This window comes from Stomoxys calcitrans, chromosome 3 (genome assembly GCF_963082655.1).
Source record: "Stomoxys calcitrans chromosome 3, idStoCalc2.1, whole genome shotgun sequence".
Classification (NCBI taxonomy): Eukaryota; Metazoa; Arthropoda; class Insecta; order Diptera; family Muscidae; genus Stomoxys; species Stomoxys calcitrans.
The window spans coordinates 14,953,656-14,974,707 of record NC_081554.1 but is presented as its reverse complement, the minus strand read 5'-3'; the positions used below and the strand labels follow the sequence as shown (position 1 = coordinate 14,974,707).

General features: G+C 42.0%; 2 protein-coding genes across 4 annotated transcripts in view; one reads left to right on the top strand and one right to left on the bottom strand.

Moving 5' to 3' along the window:
• LOC106081117 (rab3 GTPase-activating protein catalytic subunit) overlaps positions 1 to 7,201 on the top strand; it is a 108,381-nt gene extending 101,180 nt beyond the window's left edge. The window contains exons 3-6 of the mRNA XM_013242861.2: positions 2,537 to 2,961; positions 3,017 to 3,255; positions 5,862 to 5,987; positions 6,316 to 7,201. Coding sequence (XP_013098315.2) covers positions 2,537 to 2,961; positions 3,017 to 3,255; positions 5,862 to 5,987; positions 6,316 to 6,906 — 1,381 coding nt within the window. The 3' untranslated portion in view covers positions 6,907 to 7,201. The remainder of the gene's footprint in view (positions 1 to 2,536; positions 2,962 to 3,016; positions 3,256 to 5,861; positions 5,988 to 6,315) is intronic.
• Positions 1 to 21,052, bottom strand: part of LOC106081116 (leucine-rich repeat-containing protein let-4) — a 93,815-nt gene that overhangs the window by 68,780 nt on the left and 3,983 nt on the right. The window lies entirely within an intron of this gene.

Here is a 21,052-nt window from a genome sequence, read left to right as displayed (position 1 = left end):
TGTCATCAATTCCAGTAATTCATGCCACCAACAAAACATTCCCCATTATTTTTTTTAGCCTAACGTTCATCCGTATGACCATATCGCATATTATCATAGATGTGCTCAATGTGTAATTTTCACCATGAATTTTTCATGGATGACAAACATGCCGAGTAGCGCCACGGACATCACACCCCCACAACACCCTCCCCCAAATAGAGATACTCTTTTCACTCGCACCATTAGCTTCTCTTACAGTTACCACTAATACTCCCATCTATGGTTATACATTCACACCCATAACGAATGCTTAAAAAAAAAACACCAACCACAATTTGCTGTGTCTATGCTGCTTCTTCTTTTATTGAAAATTAATTCGTTATTTTCATGGCCTATATTTAAGGAAAATTAATTTTCATATATATTTAGCACATCTCTGGAAAAATATCTTTCTATTGATGGCAATTTTATTAAAATCCATTCAGCCGTTTGGCCAAAATATGTTCCATAAAATCGCCTTTAACAAACCTTGGCCGTTTAATAATATATGTAAGTGCCACCCACACCCTTACTGCATTCTGCATACGACCTGTAGTGTGATTATAAAATTTGTTGTCTTGCTTACAACACCCTCACCTATATAGGGATGCTCTTTCTCTCGCACATCTGTTATTTGCTTCTCTTACTCTCATTACTAATACTCCCACCTATGGCTATGCATTCACACCCATAACGAATGCTTAAAAAAAATAAACACCAACCACATTTTGCTGTGTCAATGCTTCGTCTTCTTTTATTGAAAAATTTCCTTATTTTCATGGCCTTTTTTTAATAAAAATTAATTTTCATATATATTGAGCACATCTCTGGAAAAATATCTTTCGATTGATGGCAATTTCATTAAAATCCATTCAGCCGTTTGGCCGTAATATGTACCACAAAATCGCCTTTAACAAACCTTGGCCGTTTAATAATATATGTAAGTGCCACCCACACCCTTACTGCATTCTGCATACGACCTATAGTGTGATTATAAAATTTGTTGTCTTGCTTACAACACCCTCACCTATATAGGGATGCTCTTTCTCTCGCACATCTGTTATTTGCTTCTCTTACTCTCATTACTAATACTCCCACCTATGGCTATGCATTCACACCCATAACGAATGCTTAAAAAAATAAACACCAACCACAATTTGCTGTGTCAATGCTTCGTCTTCTTTTATTGAAAAATTTCCTTATTTTCATGGCCTTTTTTTAATAAAAATTAATTTTCATATATATTGAGCACATCTCTGGAAAAATATCTTTCGATTGATGGCAATTTCATTAGAATCCATTTAGCCGTTTGTCCGTAATATGTACCACAAAATCGTCTTTAACAAACCTTGGCCATTTATTAATACATATAAGTGCCACCCACGCCCCCACTGCACTTGCATACGACCTGTAGTGTGATTATAAAATTAGTTGTCTTGCTCACAACACCCTCACCTATATAGAGATGCTCTTTCTCTCGCACATCTGTTAGTTGCTTCTCTTACTCTCATCACTAATACTCCCACCTATGGCTTTACATTCACACAAACAACAGATGCTTAATTAAACAGCAACAACAATGTGTGTTAATGTGTTTCTGCTTCTTTCCGTATTCTTGTGGCTTATCTTTTCGAAAAAAATTAGTTTTCATGTATATTTTCATTTTATTTGAATAAAGAATTATTGCAGAAATGAGATTGCAGGCAAATTGTAACATCTATTATGTCCAATGTAATCTTTGTACAATGGATATTAAAAATTTTAAAACTGATAAGTGTAACATTGAAGAAACCACACTTCATTGCTACAGCAAAAGCCACATACAAAACAGTTTGGCATAATTGAATGATGTGGAACTTCTCCTACCAATTGTGGCATATCGCGCAATGAATGATAAACAATACTCAGACATATTGGCAAAAATTGACCGCATTATTTGAGAACAATCAATGCAACCGAATGTATTCAACAAAAAGAGAGTGGGTGAGCGAATGAATAAAAATCGCAAATAAGTTTTTCGAAAACGGCAGGATGCGCCATGAAGTCGCGAAAGGCTTCCGCATAGGCTACTGAATCAATACAGTTAATGAATTCATTTGGAGAATGTTGCCTACAAATGAAGACACTTGATGGCAATGGTTAAGGGCGGGATATATGTAAATGCCAATTTATAGCAATTCGTTACTGAATGTATAACATTTGCAAAATCTCCACAGCCTTAAGCGGAGGGGGTGCAGGAGAGCGGGTGTTTTATGAAGTGCCAGTAACCAAAGTCAATTAAATGGAAACGGGCATACAAAAATCGCATTTAATTTTAATCTCTCACTCATTTTTTTTCTCCCTCTTCTCACTACCACTTTCACTGCGGCATGTTTGCAGCATATCATGCAGCCATGATGTTTGTTTGCCAACCTCAATGGAATATTTACTAGCCATTAATTTAAATGCAATTAAGTGAAATAAAAGTCAGTCATTCTTATCTATCCTTTTTTTTTTTTGTTTGCTCTCTCCGCAGTGTGGCTCCCGGTTTGCCAGATATTAAAACTTGTCTTCTTCATCAAAAGCTGCAAATGTTGAATGTCTGCATTGAGAAGCGTTTGCAGCGCGAGAAGGGCATACAACAGCAGCCGTTTGAAACGGAAATGGTGAAGACCATGCAGGATGCGGATATCATATCCGATGATGATGATGACACCGAGGAAGAGGAATTCTATGATCTAACCGATGAAGAAGATGCAATCGCTGATAAACAAATTCCTAGGGTAGCGAGATCTAAGAGTCCCTTGAAGGCAGAGGGACGTTTGCAACGCTGCAATAATATGCGCCTGCTGCAGTCTCAAGATTATTTGTATGTGCCCATTACCCAAGACGCGGTGCCCAAGACAGAGGATTGTCTGCAAGATGATTTAAATGCTGTCATGCAAATGGGATCAGATTCAGGTGGGTTTTTGGCAGAGAGACTGAATAGAATTTTCCTTAAAATATATTTTTTCAGAATATATTACTGACATGATGTGTTCCACTGTTGTATCTGATGTCGAAGCCTTTAAGGCCGCCAACCCCAAGGCTTGTTTTGAGGATTTCATACGTTGGTTTAGCCCCAACGATTGGGAGGAATATAGTGATGAGTCTAGTGGTGAGATGAAATATAAGCTGAGTGCTCGCATGCAAGCTCCAGGAAATACTTGGCAAAAGGTTTGGGAGCAGGCTAAACCGGTACCAGCATTGAGACAGGTAAGTGATAATCAAGGACAGGAGAATCGTAAACTAGCTTTCAGAGAATAATGGCTATGAGTTTCAACGAATAGAAATCTGATGAGATCTCAAAAACGCGAATTAACAAAATAACAAGTAAAAGCTTGCTAAGTTCGGCCGGACCGAATCTTATATACCCTCTACCATGGCTCGCATTTGTCAAGTTCTTTCAATGAGGGTATATTCATCGAAATATCCATTTCCGACCTTATAAAGTGTATATATTCTTGATCGGAGTAAACATCTAAGACGATCTAGCCATGTCCGTCCGTCTGCTCGTCTGTATGTTGAAATCAAGCAACAGTCTTTAAAAATAGAGATATTGAGCTGAAACTTTGCACAGATTCTTTTTTTTTCCATAAGCAGGTTAAGTTCGAAGATGGGCTATATCGGACTATATCTTGATATAGCCCCCATATAGACCGATTTAGGGTCTTAGGCCAATAAAAGTGAATGTGTTGGGACAGTGAGTTGTGTTGGGACCTTCGACATCCTTCTTCAATTTGGCCCAGATCGGTCCAGATTTGGATATAGCTGCCATATATACCGATCTCTCGATTTGAGGTCTTGCGCCCATAAAGGCGCACTTATTGTCCGATTTTGCCAAAACTTGGGACGGGGAGTTGTGTTAGGCCCTTCGACATTCTTCAACAATTTGGCCTAGATCGGACCAGATTGAAATATAGGTGCTATATGGACCGATCTTTCGATTTAAGGTTTTGGGTCCATAAAAGGCGCATTTATTGTCGGATATCGCCGAAATTTGGGACAGTGAGTTAAGTTAAGCCCCTCGACATACATCTGCTATATGGCACAGATCGGTTCAGATTTCGATATAGCTGCCATATAGACCGATTTCTCGATTTAAGGTTTTGGGCCCATAAAAGCCACATTTATTATCCGACGTTGCTGAAATTTGGGACAGTGAGTTGTGTTGGGTCCTTCGACATGCTTCTTCAATTTGGCTCAGATCTGTCCAGATTTGGATATAGCTGCCATATATACCGGTCCGCCGGTTTAGGGTCTTGGCCCCATAAATGGGACATTTATTATCCGATTTTGCTGAAATTCGAGACAGTGAGTTGTGTTAGGCCACTCGATATTCTTCTTAAATTTGGTCCAGATCGGTCCAGATTTGGATATAGCTGCCATATAGACCGATCTCTCGATTTAAAGTTTTGGGCCCATAAAAGCCACATTTATTATCCGATGTTGCTGAAATTTGGGACAGTGAGTTAACTTAAGCCCCTCGACATTATTCTTCAATTTGGCTCAGATCGGTCAAGATTTGGATATAGTTGCCACATAGACCGATCTCTCGATTTGATATTTTGGGGTCTTAAAAGGCCAATTTTTTGTCTGATTTCGCCGAAATTTGGGACAGTGAGTTATGTTAGGCTCTTCGAAAATTTACTGAAATTTGGCGCAAATCGGTCCAGATTTGGATATAGCTGCCATATAGACCGATATCCGATTTAAAGTCTTGACACTATAAAAGGCGCATTTATTATCCGATTTCACTGAAATTTGGGACAGTGACTTATGTTAGGCTTTTCGACATCCGTGTCGTATATGGTTCAGATTGGTTTATTTTTACATATAGCTTCCAAAAAGATCAATATTTTGTTATACACAATTGAACAATGGCTTGTGCTTGTTAGTTGTTGTTGTTGTAGCAGTTTATTGTGTTCTATCTTTCGTCTGCATGATTCTGTTGAGTGTCAAGACCCAGGAACTCTGCGAGTAAGATGTTGTGCGTCCGCAGGGATCTGGGTCTGAGTCGAGTGGGTCTGGCCGGGCAGTTAAACAGGTGACGTGTATCGTGCGGTCCCTGGTTACAATCGGGACATACATCTTGCACGTCGGCATCAATCCCTGCTCTGTAGGAGTTGAGGCGGCTGCATCTGCCGGAACGTAATTGAGTCAGAGCTACTCTGGTTTGCCGGGGGAGGTCGATTTCTTCATTGTATTTGTTAGTATTTGGTTCAAGTGGGAATATATTTCGATATAGCTGCTATGGGGCATTAGGTATGCATTTTACACCGGCTTTTGACGAAAGGTGGCTTACATATATATCCGAGGTGGTGGGTATCCAAAGTTCGGCCCGGCCGAACTTAACTCCTTTTTACTAGTTTTTACGCATAAAATTGTTTATGAAAAAACCGCTCGGCGGTTTTGGGTTGGTGTGGTTTGTTGTGTGGTGGGACTAGTTCTGAGAAATGTTTTTATCACATACGCACCCTATTTACAGGAAACTTTTATTTGAGCCTCTTACAGTCCCGAACAGCCCACATCCTCTTGGGTGGTTTCAAAGGGGTTAAGCGACCGCCCTGACCTCTGGGTGGCCAAATTTTTTTACTATACTCCCAAAAACCTTTCATTGGAGCCTAATGCTGTCTCGACTGGTATACCTTTCCGGTCGGAGAGTTTTGGGGTGGGGCTTCCCCCCAAGTCATGTGACCCCAAATATGAGTATATAAATTTCATTGATATAAATTTCATTGTGAAAATAAAAAAACAAAAAAATGTTTATAAAATTATATTTACTTTTTTTTTAATGTTCCCTTTTTTCTCTTTTTTTCCAGAAACGTCTATTCGATGACACTCTTGAAGGCTATAAAGTCTTAAGCTATTTGGAATCGCGTAATATGGGAGAAATATTTGGTCTCACGGTGGTTCCACTACTACATAGTGCCATACTCAAACTTAAGGTAAAATATTGGGTTGCCCATAAAGTAATTGCGGATTTTTCATATAGTCGGCGTTGACAAATTTTTTCACAGCTTGAGACTCTGTAATTGGATTCTTTCTTCTGTCAGTTATCAGCTGTTACTTTTAGTTTGCTTTAGAAAAAAAGTGTAAAAAAAGTATATTTGATTAAAATTCATTTTAAGCTTCATTAAAAATGCATTTACTTTCTTTTAAAAAATCCGCAATTACTTTTTGGGCAACCCAATATTTCATACAAGCCCCTAATAAGAAAAAGTCCTTAACAATTTGTTCTCCTCACTTAACTTTCCTCCCTTTCTTATCTCACAGGATATACTACTCAATTCCGATGTCCTTGATATGTTCAGTCAAACTTTGGAACAACTATTGGCTGACCTTAGTCGTTTTTCACGTGATGTTGAACTTGTGGAAGTCAACAAGGATCCCTCAACTTCTAGCCAATCCATGCATCATATGCGTGAAAACAAATATGCACTTCAACTGCCAGATCCTCATCCGATTTTGAGAAAAATCGAACGATTGGAAAAGGAATTCTATCAATATAAATGTTTTGAAAGCTTTCCAGGCATCAAAGATCTGCCATTAGCAAAAATTCAGGCCAAATTCCGGGAGATTTTAACAAATAATGGCTGTTGCCGCATTGATGGCCCCAGCGATGAGTTTTCTTTGCAATCCATGTTCAAGGATGATATGCGTGAGAAATTAACCAGCAAGGAATATGTGATGCGTTTGGGTGAAGGTCTTCGATCGAGAGAATTTGAATCGATTAAAGCAATGGAGGAAAAGGACAACCAACAGCCAGGCGTAACTTTGATGCCACAATTTTTGCGAGCCATTGTAACGGGACAGAAATTACGTTTGTGTGGAGCCTTTACCGAGAATACCACATTTTTGGATTAGATCCACGTTTAAAGATATTCTTGTAACAACTTAGACTTATTGTTTATAAATTTTTAAACTTTCCAGGTGAAGGGCGTATTTTGAAAATTTCTTACAAATTATGGAAGTCTCTCTCTCTATTTAACCATTTTTTTTGTAAATTTTTCTACCTTAAAAATAAAGTTTTCAATATTTCAGTGTAGGATCACAACTAAGGTCTGTCCAGAACATCTTAAAGTTGGCTTTAAGATGTATTTGAGTGTGCTTATAAATTAAGCTGGACTTTAGTTGTGATTTGACACTTTTCTCTTTAAAACATTGATTTTTTACTTGTACCGAGCTATTTATGCGATAATGGGATATTATCCAACTTCCGAGAAGATAAGTGGTCGACCCATGGACATGGAGAAGGGAACTTTGGCCTCACACCAAGCAATCCTTTGGCATCCGATTCTATGCAGAGGATTGACCCGATGGATGGGGATTGAAAAGAACACCGTACTCTGGTTCTGTTCGGTTTGCCAGAACCACCTCCATCATCGCTCGGTGTCGGTGAGGTGTAACCGGTACATGGAGTGGGTACTTTTTCGATCTTGCTCTGGCCTCACTTCACTACGGGAGTATAGTCACACTGAATAGGTTGCAACGTGCTGTGCGAACATAGAAAGCAGCAGACAAGCGTCATCGTTGTCGTCGACTATGTGACCCCCGACCTCTCCCGTGCGGCAAAATACGCAGCCCCAATATTGCGAGGACTAAACTGGAACGGTCTTCGTGGCAAGATCGATGAGATTTTGGATTTTATGAGACGGGAGAACATATTGGTCGCAGCGATCCAGGAGAAAGCTGATCCAGCTGGAGAAACTGACCAACACCTGCAGCTTGCACAGTTGCCACGGATACAATGTGCTACGTATGGATCGCTGAAGGAATGGAGGTGGGGGATTGGCCTTAGTGATGCACCATTCCGTGCTATATAGACCCCTCCCGCCTGCGCCTGGCGGTAGTGACCCCTACATGGAGTGCATGGGGATGGCAGTCAGGTCCGGTACTGCCGAGATAGAGCTATACAACTTGTTCATACCACCGTTTGGTAGCTGTGACCCAATTAATGGCCAAGTTTGCAACCCCGACATAAGTGGGGGGTTGGTTCTAGGGGACTTTAATGCGCATCACACTTCAGGGCATTCTCCCCTAGGTAATGACCAGCGTGGCATGGCTTTGGCAAAGCAGATTGAAGGTTCCACATTTTGCACGATGAATGAGGATGCCCCCACTGGGATTATGAAGAGGTGCAGCAGCTTGCCAGGCATTTCCACTGCATCCCCTAATCTCCTGAGTGACGTAACCTGGTAAGCCGTCATCTCTTTGGGGTCAGACCACCTCCCCATAATTCTCACCATCGTCTGATTACACGACTTCATAACCTCTGAGCGCCGGACGTTTATTAATCAGAAGAAGGCCGATTGGGCTGGCTTCACAGAGTATACCACTCGCCGCTTCAGTGAACTGCCACCCCCCCTCTGATGTGCTTGTGGCCGAGAGGAAGTTCCGAGACATCATTAACGCAGCAGCCGCTCGCTTTATACCAGTCGGTCGAATACCCCAAGTGCGGCTCAATTTCCCGGCGCAGGCAGGAGGAGAGCTATCCGCCGAATCCGTGGTCTCCGAGCCGATGGACAGCCATTACAATTTACCGTGGGCGAAGTTACGGATGGCGCCAAATCATCCAAGGCGTTGGGCCCCGACGGAATCTCTACATTGATGTTGAAGAATATGGATTTACGTGGAGTTACTACTACTTACTACTGTCCTCAAACTGTTTTCGAACACTCTTATAGTTCCCGATGTCTGGAAAATAGGCAGAGTGATCCCACTATTGAAGCCTGGAAAGGACCGAGTTTGGGGACTGCGCTGCACAGTTGTCATAGATACAATGTGCTACATAAGGATCGCTCAAGGAATGGAGGTGGGGGATTGGCCTTAGTAATGCACCATTCCGTGCTATATAGACCCCTCCCGCCTGCGCCTGGCGGTAGTGACCCCTACATGGAGTGCATGGGGATGGCAGTCAGGTCCGGTACTGCCGAGATAGAGCTATACAACTTGTTCATACCACCGTTTGGTAGCTGTGACCCAATTAATGGCCAAGTTTGCAACCCCGACATAAGTGGGGGGTTGGTTCTAGGGGACTTTAATGCGCATCACACTTCAGGGCATTCTCCCCTAGGTAATGACCAGCGTGGCATGGCTTTGGCAAAGCAGATTGAAGGTTCCACATTTTGCACGATGAATGAGGATGCCCCCACTGGGATTATGAAGAGGTGCAGCAGCTTGCCAGGCATTTCCACTGCATCCCCTAATCTCCTGAGTGACGTAACCTGGTAAGCCGTCATCTCTTTGGGGTCAGACCACCTCCCCATAATTCTCACCATCGTCTGATTACACGACTTCATAACCTCTGAGCGCCGGACGTTTATTAATCAGAAGAAGGCCGATTGGGCTGGCTTCACAGAGTATACCACTCGCCGCTTCAGTGAACTGCCACCCCCCCTCTGATGTGCTTGTGGCCGAGAGGAAGTTCCGAGACATCATTAACGCAGCAGCCGCTCGCTTTATACCAGTCGGTCGAATACCCCAAGTGCGGCTCAATTTCCCGGCGCAGGCAGGAGGAGAGCTATCCGCCGAATCCGTGGTCTCCGAGCCGATGGACAGCCATTACAATTTACCGTGGGCGAAGTTACGGATGGCGCCAAATCATCCAAGGCGTTGGGCCCCGACGGAATCTCTACATTGATGTTGAAGAATATGGATTTACGTGGAGTTACTACTACTTACTACTGTCCTCAAACTGTTTTCGAACACTCTTATAGTTCCCGATGTCTGGAAAATAGGCAGAGTGATCCCACTATTGAAGCCTGGAAAGGACCGAGTTTGGGGACTGCGCTGCGATCCAGGAGAAAAAACTGTGTGTCCATAGCATTTGTACAACGTTATACAAAAGGATTGGAATCACTGCCAGTGGTAAATAACTTGTTGCAAAAGTCTTAGAAACGGACTGCTTGGAAACTTGGTGATGAAGGTGTTGTCCTTACCTAGCTCTACCCCCCCACAGTCAGACCAACGACTATCAATTTGTGACAAGCAAACATCAACCGAAGCAGGGAGACGTACACCTGAAATAGTTGCGGTGGTGACGAAGACGTCATTGTAAGGGCGTTCTCAATTCATTGAAAATAGCAAATTTTGCCCATAAATATTCCACTAAGGAACAAACTTCTCACCAATCAATGAGTGCAGTCCGATTCAAGCTCAATGATAAGTGGCCTCCTTTTTATAGCCGAGTCCGAACGGCGTGTCGCAGTGCGACACCACTTGGTAGAGAAGTTTTAACAAGGCAAGAAACCTCACAAATGTAGCCAGGTGATAATCACCGCTGAAAATTTTTTCTGATGTTCGCGCCGGGATTTGAATCCAGGCGCTCAGCGTCATAGGCGGACAGGTTAACCTATGCGTTAAGGTGGCCCCTCATAAATATACCAAGGGGATGACCACCGCTGAAATTTTTTCTTATATTCAGGGCGGAATTTGAACCCAGGCGTTCGGCGTTATAGACAGACATGCTAACCTCTGCGCCATGGTGTCCTCCATTCCCTAAATTTTGAAAAATAACTTTAAAAGCAAATATATCCACAATTAACCATTTTCTGCAAAGACGGGTTACTGTCCTATGAACTCAACCATGCTTTTTTATAAATTAAGCACATGTGGTTGACACTACAGGCACAAATATGATGACACTATAGACACAAATGTGATTAAGAAAGGAACCAAAATTGCCCTGTACTTGTGAAGTTCAAGGCATTCAGATTTACTAAATATCCCTCTTTCCCTACTTCAATCATTGGTCGTTAATTGGTAGACTCATGAAGCCTGCCTTTTTCAGTCTGAGCTTCATTTTAGGTTTTGTATCCACTTACACTTCAAATCTCTTCTCTTTTTTTCTTTGTTTTTTTATTCCTATGAAATATTTCCCCTCATTTTAATTAACAACCAGCATAAATGCAATTTAATTATAGTTTAAATAGTTCAAAAGCTGACTGCAAAAAAAAAAACTACAAGCGAAGTTGTTTTGTAATTTGCCCGCACCCAAGTTAGTGCCAAGAATAATTTCCGTAGTAGTCCTTGCGTTAAATACAAAATGCCACAATCCATTATACTTCAATGGAAGGCTGACTGACTGAATGGCTGGTTGGTTGGTTGGCTAACTGCCTATTGCCAAAAGGCTTCGCGTACAATGATGTACGTTGAAGAAAAAACTTCCAACAGTTAACTGACTGTTGTCAAGTTGGAGGATTCTCACAATAAATTTAGCATGGCCGAGGGCTAAATTCTTTGCTTTACAAAGAAACAAAAAAAGCCATTTGAGAAGCATAGGTAAAGTAAACTTAAAAAATTTAAGTCATACTGCAAGAAAATTTTAGTTAAATACTTCAAATTGCCCAAATAGAAAAAAAGGGCCAGTGTATGCCAGCAGGATAGGGGTAAGAAGTAGCCTTAAGCAGCTTTGGCACTCAATCCGGTTTACCAGGTATTTTCAAATAATGGTAGGTATGGGATTTAACAGCCTACAACCTCTATGAAGGCTGCTACCTCTGGCCTAGGTAGTCTCCTAGTGAATCAAATATAAAATGAAGAATGCCTTTGCCGTCTGGCAATTTTTCTTTTATTTCTATTCAATGCAGAAGAACATAAGTTAGGCATTTCTTTTGATGTTACCTTAGTTTGTGTTGTTAACATTTTATGAACCATTATCCAGGCCATAGAACAGAAAGTAGGCAGTTCTATTTTTTTGCGGTTAGTCTCTACTGTGAAAATAGGTTTGAGGAAAATATTGGATTGCCCAAAAAGTAATTGCGGATTTTTCATATAGTCGGCGTTGACAAATTTTTTCACAGCTTGTGACTCTGTAATTGCATTCTTTCTTCTTTCAGTTATCAGCTGTTACTTTTAGCTTGCTTTAGAAAAAAAGTGTAAAAAAAGTTCATTCTAAGTTTTATTAAAAATGCATTTACTTCTTTTAAAAAATCCGCAATTACTTTTTGGACAACCCAATACGATATTTCATCTTTTAAACAATTGAGGAGCAACAATGTTTGATCTTGTTTGAAATCCAATCAAAACTTTTCTTAATCCGACATGTCTTCAATACAAGAACCTTGTGCATTGCAAATTTAGATTGGGTTTAGATGGGAAAATGCATTGCTGAATGCATATAAGTCGTCATTATGTGTTCTATGTCGGGCTTACAGTTCCGTTGTAGACTAAAAATCCACCTTGTCTCTGCAGATAGTTCAATTCACCTAGGCATTGCTTTTGCATTACTTAGAGTTCTCCCTCAAATTGGTCTTTACACCTTTTTCCGTTGTGTCCCATCTCCCACCATGGCATATTACACTCTATGCGATTCGTTATACTCAATGGAGATCAGTTTTCTTTGTTCTTAGGACATATTCATAGTACTCTGGTATTTTTTTCGAGTTGTTAACACTTCCCGTTATTTTGGCTGCAACACTCTTTGTTATAATCTGTAATTTAAGGGATTCACGTTGTGCCTCCCAGCAGGTTCCGTGGAAGAAAGTGTCTTCTGTATAATTTAGATATTCTTCATAGACTCCCTGGTACTACAAATACTTCCTTAAGCCATGTAGCGACGAGTTTAACTCTGGTTGCTGGTGTACAGCTTCCTTCCTTAACCCATGTAACGACGAGTTTACCTCTGGTTGCTGGGGTACAGCTCACCGGGACAGGATCAGTCACAGAATTCTATTTGTGTCAGTGACAGAGAGAGAAAAGAAGATTTATTTTTGTTTTAGGTATAGCCGTAATCGGGTCAAACTTAAGTTATAGTCGGAGATCTGCGGTCTGGCAATGTGGATTTCGTGGTTCACTCACGGCGTGGATATGACACTAAGTCACGGTGAGGCGGTCTCAGGCCGATGGCATGATTGTGTTCGCGGGTTCAGCGGTTCTTATGTCTGAAGGACAAAGGCGAGGTGTTGGATACGGGTATCGCGTAAACCTGTTTCGATTATGGCGTGGATATGTCACTTAGTAATGGGGTAGAGAACGTAGATAATAAGTCGCGGGCTCAGCGGCTCTTATTTCTGAAAAACGAAGGTGAGGTGCTGGCTAGGTGTATTGCGTTGACGTGATTCATTCACGACATGGGTAATGCAAATTGCAAATTTTGCCTATGAACATTCCACTAAGGAACAGGGGTTAACTTCTCACATATCAATGAGTTCAATGATAAGGGGCCTCCTTTTTATAGCCGAGTCCGAACGGCGTGCCGCAGTGCGACACCTCTTTGGAGAGAAGTTTTTACATGGCATAGTACCTCACAAATGTTGCCAGCATTAGGAGGGGAAAACCACCGCTGAAAAATGTTTTTTCTGATGGTCTTGCCAGGATTCGAACCCGGGCGTTCAGCGTCATGTCATATTCGTCATGGACATGCTAACCTCTGGGCTGCGGTGGCCTCCTCACAACGTGGGTACGGAACTAACCACGTGGGTACGGCACTAATTTACAGGGTGGTGATCGTAGACTATTGGCGTCTCCTTTTTATAGCCGAGTCCGAACGGCGTGCCGCAGTGCGACACCTTTTTGGAGAGAAATTTTTACATGGCATAGTACCTCACAAATGTTGCCAGCATCTGACATAAGAGCCGGGTTCAACGGCAAAGGCGAGTAACTGGCTATGTGGATCTTGGAGACGGATCACGGGGTAATGGTTGCGGACAGATGGAACGTGGACTTAGCTGCTCTTATGTCTGAAGGACAAAGGCGAAGTGCTGGCTATGTGGATCTCGGAGACGGGGTAATGGTCGCGGACAGATGGCACGTGGACTCAGCTGCTCTTATGTCTGAAGGACAAAGGCGAAGTGCTGGCTATGTGGATCTCGGAGACGGATCGGAGACGGAGTAATGGTCGCGGACAGATGGCACGTGGACTCAGCTTCTCTTATGTCTGAAGGACAAAGACGAAGTGCTGGCTATGTGGATATCGGAGACGGGGTAATGGTCGCGGACAGATGGCACGTGGACTCAGCTGCTCTTATGTCTGAAGGACAAAGGCGAAGTGCTGGCTGCGTGTAACGCGGTGACGTGATTTACTCACGGGCTGGCGGTCGTAGACAGTTAGCTGGTGTAGTTAGTGTCTCCAAACTGATATTAAGTTTACGAGCTTTCCCTAAATGTATTGTAATAGAAGGCTGCTGCAGAAGTTTTGGGAAATATTACTCAAGTTTGTATCAGGTTATGGAACGATTTAGACCGTACTTGGCACTAGAGCTGGCAAACTATCGATATACGCAACATTTGATATTTTTCAAAAAATATCGATAACTATCGATACTATTGTTTCATTTAAGTCTCAAGTTCCTAGTTTTTGCAAAATAAAACAAGAAAACAAAAAGAGTTCGAAGGAACATAGACAAGTTGACACCTGCGACACCTCTTTGGAGAGAAGTTTTTACATGGCATAGTACCTCACAAATGTTGCCAGCATTAGGAGGGGAAAACCACCGCTGAAAAATGTTTTTTCTGATGGTCTTGCCAGGATTCGAACCCGGGCGTTCAGCGTCATGTCATATCCGTCATGGACATCCTAACCTCTGCGCTGTGGTGGCCTCCTCACAACGTGGGTACGGCACTAACCACGTGGGTACGGCACTAATTTACAGGGTGGTGGTCGTAGACTATTGGCGTCTCCTTTTTATAGCCGAGTCCGAACGGCGTGCCGCAGTGCGACACCTTTTTGGAGAGAAATTTTTACATGGCATAGTACCTCACAAATGTTGCCAGCATCTGACATAAGAGCCGGGTTCAACGGCAAAGGCGAGTAACTGGCTATGTGGATCTTGGAGACGGATCACGGGGTAATGGTTGCGGACAGATGGAACGTGGACTTAGCTGCTCTTATGTCTGAAGGACAAAGGCGAAGTGCTGGCTATGTGGATCTCGGAGACGGGGTAATGGTCGCGGACAGATGGCACGTGGACTCAGCTGCTCTTATGTCTGAAGGACAAAGGCGAAGTGCTGGCTATGTGGATCTCGGAGACGGATCGGAGACGGAGTAATGGTCGCGGACAGATGGCACGTGGACTCAGCTTCTCTTATGTCTGAAGGACAAAGACGAAGTGCTGGCTATGTGGATATCGGAGACGGGGTAATGGTCGCGGACAGATGGCACGTGGACTCAGCTGCTCTTATGTCTGAAGGACAAAGGCGAAGTGCTGGCTGCGTGTAACGCGGTGACGTGATTTACTCACGGGCTGGCGGTCGTAGACAGTTAGCTGGTGTAGTTAGTGTCTCCAAACTGATATTAAGTTTACGAGCTTTCCCTAAATGTATTGTAATAGAAGGCTGCTGCAGAAGTTTTGGGAAATATTAGTCAAGTTTGTATCAGGTTATGGAACGATTTAGACCGTACTTGGCACTAGAGCTGGCAAACTATCGATATACGCAACATTTGATATTTTTCAAAAAATATCGATAACTATCGTTTCATTTAAGTCTCAAGTTCCTAGTTTTTGCAAAATAAAACAAGAAAACAAAAAGAGTTCGAAGGAACATAGACAAGTTGACCGACGAATCGTCAAACAAAGCGTTCTTGGAAAAGTTATAAGTGGGCCGTCTGCCTGAAGGAACTCAGAGGCAAATCAGACTTCGAAGGAACATAGACAAGTTGACCGACGAATCGTCAAACCAAGCGTTCTTGGAAAAGTTATAAGTGGGCCGTCTGCCTGAAGGAACTCAGAGGCAAATCAGACACAAGTTCATACAGACTGCTGGGACGCCGTGATTTCTGCGGCAAATGCTATCACCAGGAAGTTAACCTATAGAGCCACATAACATTGGCTCAAAAGAGGATTAATGAGTTTGCCTGCAAATAATGTCCAAAACCCTTGCCCTCAAGGAAAGACTTTGGTTACATGCAAGTCCACGCGAGTACACGAGTCCACAATGATATGTTAATGCCTATTGCAATTGCAGTTGAACCAGCACATGATCAGCCGTCCAGCAGGACGTCTCCAAGCAGTTCAAATGTGAGAAATGTTCGTCATGTTTTTCTGGAGTAGACGGAGTGTCAAACTTAAAAGTTCACATGCAGGAACATGAAACTCGAATTACTTTTGAAAGTTTACATGGAAAGTAACCAAACAAGAGCTGGGAAATTCCCCCTTTCAGGAATTTAATTTTCTTAATATCGGTCTTTGTAGGTATTTCATTTTAGGTGTGTAGTGTTGGCGTGTTTTGTGGTCGCGGACTCAGCGGCTCATATGTCTACAGGACAAAGGCGAAGTGCTGGCTTCGTATTACGAGGTGACGTGATTCACTCTCGGCCTGAGACGGCACTATATCACGAAGTGGCGATCGTAGATGGCGGGTCCCGTGTTCACTAGCTCAGCTGAACCCATGTCTAGTGCACAATGCTGAAACTTATTTTTGTGTGGTATTGTTGCCTATATTCCCGTTGACAATTACCACGCGTGTTTTGTTGTTGCCATCCAAAAAAAGGGCCGATGCTTTGACAAAATAGACTAACTACACTATGCTCAGCTTCGCGGCAAAACAGACTAAGTTCAATAATTTAATAGTATTTCTTCAATAATTCAATTATTTAACAATGCATACTTAATACTAGATGTTGCTAAGTTGCAGTGGCACTGAATATGCGGGAAGGAAAACGAGTGTACAGTTCTGTATGTTTGGTTAAGGATATGTAAATATCCTGTGGATGGAAATAGGATCAATGTGTGTAGTACTGGTTGTCCTTAGATATTTAAGATTGTACAGTTTGAAGGAGTCTAAGTATGTATTAGGTGTTAAGATAGTTTTTGTAAGAAATAAAGGAGAGTTCTGTTCTAGACACCATTGAACATGGTCGTTCCTTTTATTTCTCAAGCTAACAACAAGCGAGCGACTTTCCTTGTCGCAACCCTATAAGCAAACGTTAGTTTATACTACGTTTATGTTAACGTAAAATATTCGTAAAATTTGCGTACATTATGGTTCTTACGTAAGATGTCCTTTGATTTGCGTTAGGTAGTCGTTTATATCTCGAAGCTTTATATATACAAACTTTTTAAAGTCTTGAATTAGATTTGCGGTCCATTTTCCGTATGTTTCGTTTTCCTATCGTATCTGAACTTGAGATTTGTTTTTGATCGTTGTATTGAAAAAAAGCAACTCTGCAGACAAATTCCACAAAAGCAATGCGCAAAAGTTAAAGAACTTTCAACTTTGACGACTGAAAACGAGGGTCATTCTATGTTGTCATACGTGAAGATGGCGTTTTCAGGTAGTCAAAGTTAAAAATTTTTTTAAATTTTTTTTTAAGTTTTTTTAACTATTGTTTGCAAAGTTGCTTTTTTTAACGCATGACTCAAAACAAAGCTCAAGGCCTAAACAGAATGAGCGCGTGAGAAGCGTCGCTTCGAAAAATGCAACTCTGCAAACAAATGTCAAAAAATCAACTCGCAAACGTTAACCATTTTTTAACTGACTAAAGACACTACTCAACGTCTGGCAGCACAAAATATCGCTGCGTCAAAATTGAAAATTTTTTCCGCGTTGTTTTTTTGCAATGTGACGCCCAACAACAAAGCTCAACGCACTCATTCTGTTTTGGCTTTTAGTTCGGCGGTTCGCTATATATTGATAAGCTGTTGGGTTTTATGCTTGACATGCAGACTATCTGCAGGAAATTCAGTCGCGTCTAAGCAAGCTTCCATTAAAATCTTCCTCTTTCAAGGCAATGTCCCAATATTTGCCATAAGTCTGCTCAGTTGGACCGTGTTTTCCATTACGTTTTCAGCAGAGTATTTAGTGTTTGGAATCTAGTCTAATTCGTAGGTGTCCCCTCTGTATTTCTTGACGGTATGACTGCCGCAATATCGTCTGCGTTAAGGTTCGCTAGGCAAATCCATTCAAACAAGTTGAAGAAATAATCCTGAGATGCTCCCGAAATTAACCTTTCTCCTAGAAAGTTCCTACCGTTGAACCATCCAGATCGCTTTAAAAAGCCCAATAACTTGCGAATGTTCACATCCGCCAAATCAGACAGGTTTTCAAAGAAATGAGAACCTAAAGTGGAATTCCCTCTAACTGCTAGTGCGGGACGCACACGCAGAAGGTGTTCTACAGTCTCTTCTTCCTCGATGTCCCTACAGCTTTTGCAAAAGTCGTTGCAGACAGTGACCCGTTAAAACGGACACAATGACTGAGACGTCTGTTCTAGCCAATGACGGACACAATGAGTGAGACGTCTGTTCTAGCCAATGACGGACACAATGACTGAGACATCTGTTCTAGCCAATGACAGCAAAGCAGTAGACCTCTTCAAGTCTAGATGAGGCCACATAGTTTTGGAATGTTCACAGCCCCCTCTTTGTGACCATCTATCATTCGTTGCCCTCTGGGCCTGGTCCTGAAAACTTAGTTTAAATGTCGCTAGAGGCATACCCACAGATTCCAGTATCCTTGGAGTGTGTAAGGCAGTTCCTAGTCTCGCAAGCTCATCCGCTTTATAATTCCCTGGAATATCTCAATGGCCCGGCACCCAGAACAGGTGAATTTTGAACTGTTCAGCCATCTCGTTGAGAGATCTGCGACAGTTGAGGGCGATTTTTGTGTTCAGTTATACGTTTTCCAGGGATTTAATGGCTGAGAAGATATTTATGCCAATCGTCGTAATGACATTACATCTTAGCCATTCCACCACTTTCTTAATTGCAAGGATCTCTGTTTGATACACACTGCAGTGCTCGGGAAACCTCTTCGATTTGACCACTTCTAGATCTTTAGAGTACACCCCAAAGCCCATCTGGTCGTTTAGTTTGGAACCATCCGTATAGAAGTCTATGTAACTTGTGTTACCAGGGATATCGTAGTTCCAATCGGTTCTATTAGGAATAGTGGTACAGTAATTTTTATCAAAAAGCGGCCCAGGTAGGACGTAATCCACAATGCCTGGTCCATAGCCGCGACATGACCAATGAGAATGCTCCCTTAACCTCACTGCAGTTGTCGCTGCAATTTGAGTAGCCACAATGTCCAGAAACATAAGGTGTAGCATTTGAATTCATTGCATCAGATGATGTCGTCCTCAGTGTGGCTGTGACGCACAAACAAACCATCCTTTGGATCCGGTTAAGTAGTGAGCAGTAGGTGGACTTTTGAAGCGCCGTCCACCAGATCACAACACCATATAGCATTATAGGTCTGACAACTGCAGTATATACCCAACGCATGACACGCGGTCTAAATTCCCAACTTTTGCCAATGGCTCTCTTGCAGGTGTATAGGGCAAGAGCGGCCATTCTTGCCCTTTCCAAAATGTTGGATTTGAAGTTCAATTTCCTGTCCAGCAAAGCACCCAGGTATTTTGCGCTTTCTATAAATGGAATATTCTCTCCACCCAAGGAGACAGGTTCCATTGAAGACAATTTGTATCTCCTGCTGAAAAGAACTACTACTGTCTTGCACGGATTTGTACTCAGACGACTTTCGGTAGCCCACTTTGCTGTTGCACGTAGAGCTTCCTGAAGTATATCATTTAGAGTGCTGGAAAACTTTCCCCCAACTGCAATTGCCACTAGGTCGTGAAGGGCTGTTTTAGTGGATTTGCCTTCTGCTGCCGCGACAGGCGATCTCCAGGGATCTTTGCCCTAAGATACGTTTCTATCAACCTCTCAAGAGTCTTCAGCATAAAGGATGACAGACTAATAGGACGAAAATCTTTCGCCTTCGCGTGGTAGTGTTCTCCTGCTTTCGGAATGAAAATGACCTTCGTGTCCCTCCATCCCACAGGTGTATATGCATACAAGCAGAGTATATCTCCCTAAACCAGAGAACCAGTCTATCAGACACAGCTTGTAATTCAACCGGTGATACGTCATTAGGGCCTGCCGACTTAAAGGAGTCGAAACTTCTTATCGCCCAAGGGATTTTCGGCTCAGACACAATTTCCCTAATAGCCCCCGACGAACGCATATCAGCCTTGAAAAGTCCAATTGGACTTATCGATCTTTATCGAACTTTGTGGAACTTTTTATGGAAATGTAATCATCCGAAATTGCAATGCAGGTAATGCAACAATTTTTAATACATATCGCATTCCCATAACTTAATGTTTAAAAATTTCTCGAGCTTTTAATCAAACCATCATAATTTTAACATACCCTAGGCATTAAACTCAACTCCTAGTATTATTTTCAGCCCTTCTCATACTGGGTTAATTTTTTTTTCGTTTCTTTAGTCTATTTTTTCATTTTTTGGCTGTTAATAACGTCAATTGAATATTTTGCGCTCCTACCCTTTTTGTTAGCTTTTATTTTTTTAACTTGTTGTTGTTTGTTTTACTTAAGTATGCGGGCTTTTCTTTGCCTGCCTTCTCTGGGGTCATAACTTTTATAGACAAAAAATGGTGCGCTTGCTGTTCTTCACTGCGATTCCTCGTTTTTTTTTTCATCTTTGCATGCATTGTAACCCATAAAACAGGAGGCACTACCATGTCATCGACATGTGGGTCAACATAAAAAAAACAAAAAGATTCTCTAAAGAAACCCAAAAAGCCGAGACCATTGTTCCGGTTTTTGTTCACTATGTCTTTTGTCAGAGGGAATACAATGTGGTGGTTATGCATGATGCATATAGCATGCAGTTACTTGGTCATAGTGGGAGTCAAACGACATAGTGATGTGTGTGGAATTATGGGTGCAGGGATGTATTAGGAAGGTAAATGGCTAAAATTTCCAAGGCCTAACAGATAAGCGAACTTTAGTAGGTCAAACTTTGAGTAGTCCAAGATCTAATGACCTTTCGTAGAAAAGAGGAAATGGGGAGTATCATACTTGAATTAAAAAAAATACGTTTTGGACATTTCCGAAATTATTTCTGAAAAATGGGCTAACATTTCGACTTGCAAATGAAAATTTCCCCATGTATATTCCATTAAGAAATAGGGCTAATCTTCTCAAATATCAATAAGTGCTGTCCGATTCGAGTTTGAGCTCAATGATAAAGGGCCTCCCTTTCATAGCCTTGTCCGTACGGCGCGGCGCAGTGCGACATCTCTTTGGCTACCATGGCTACCATA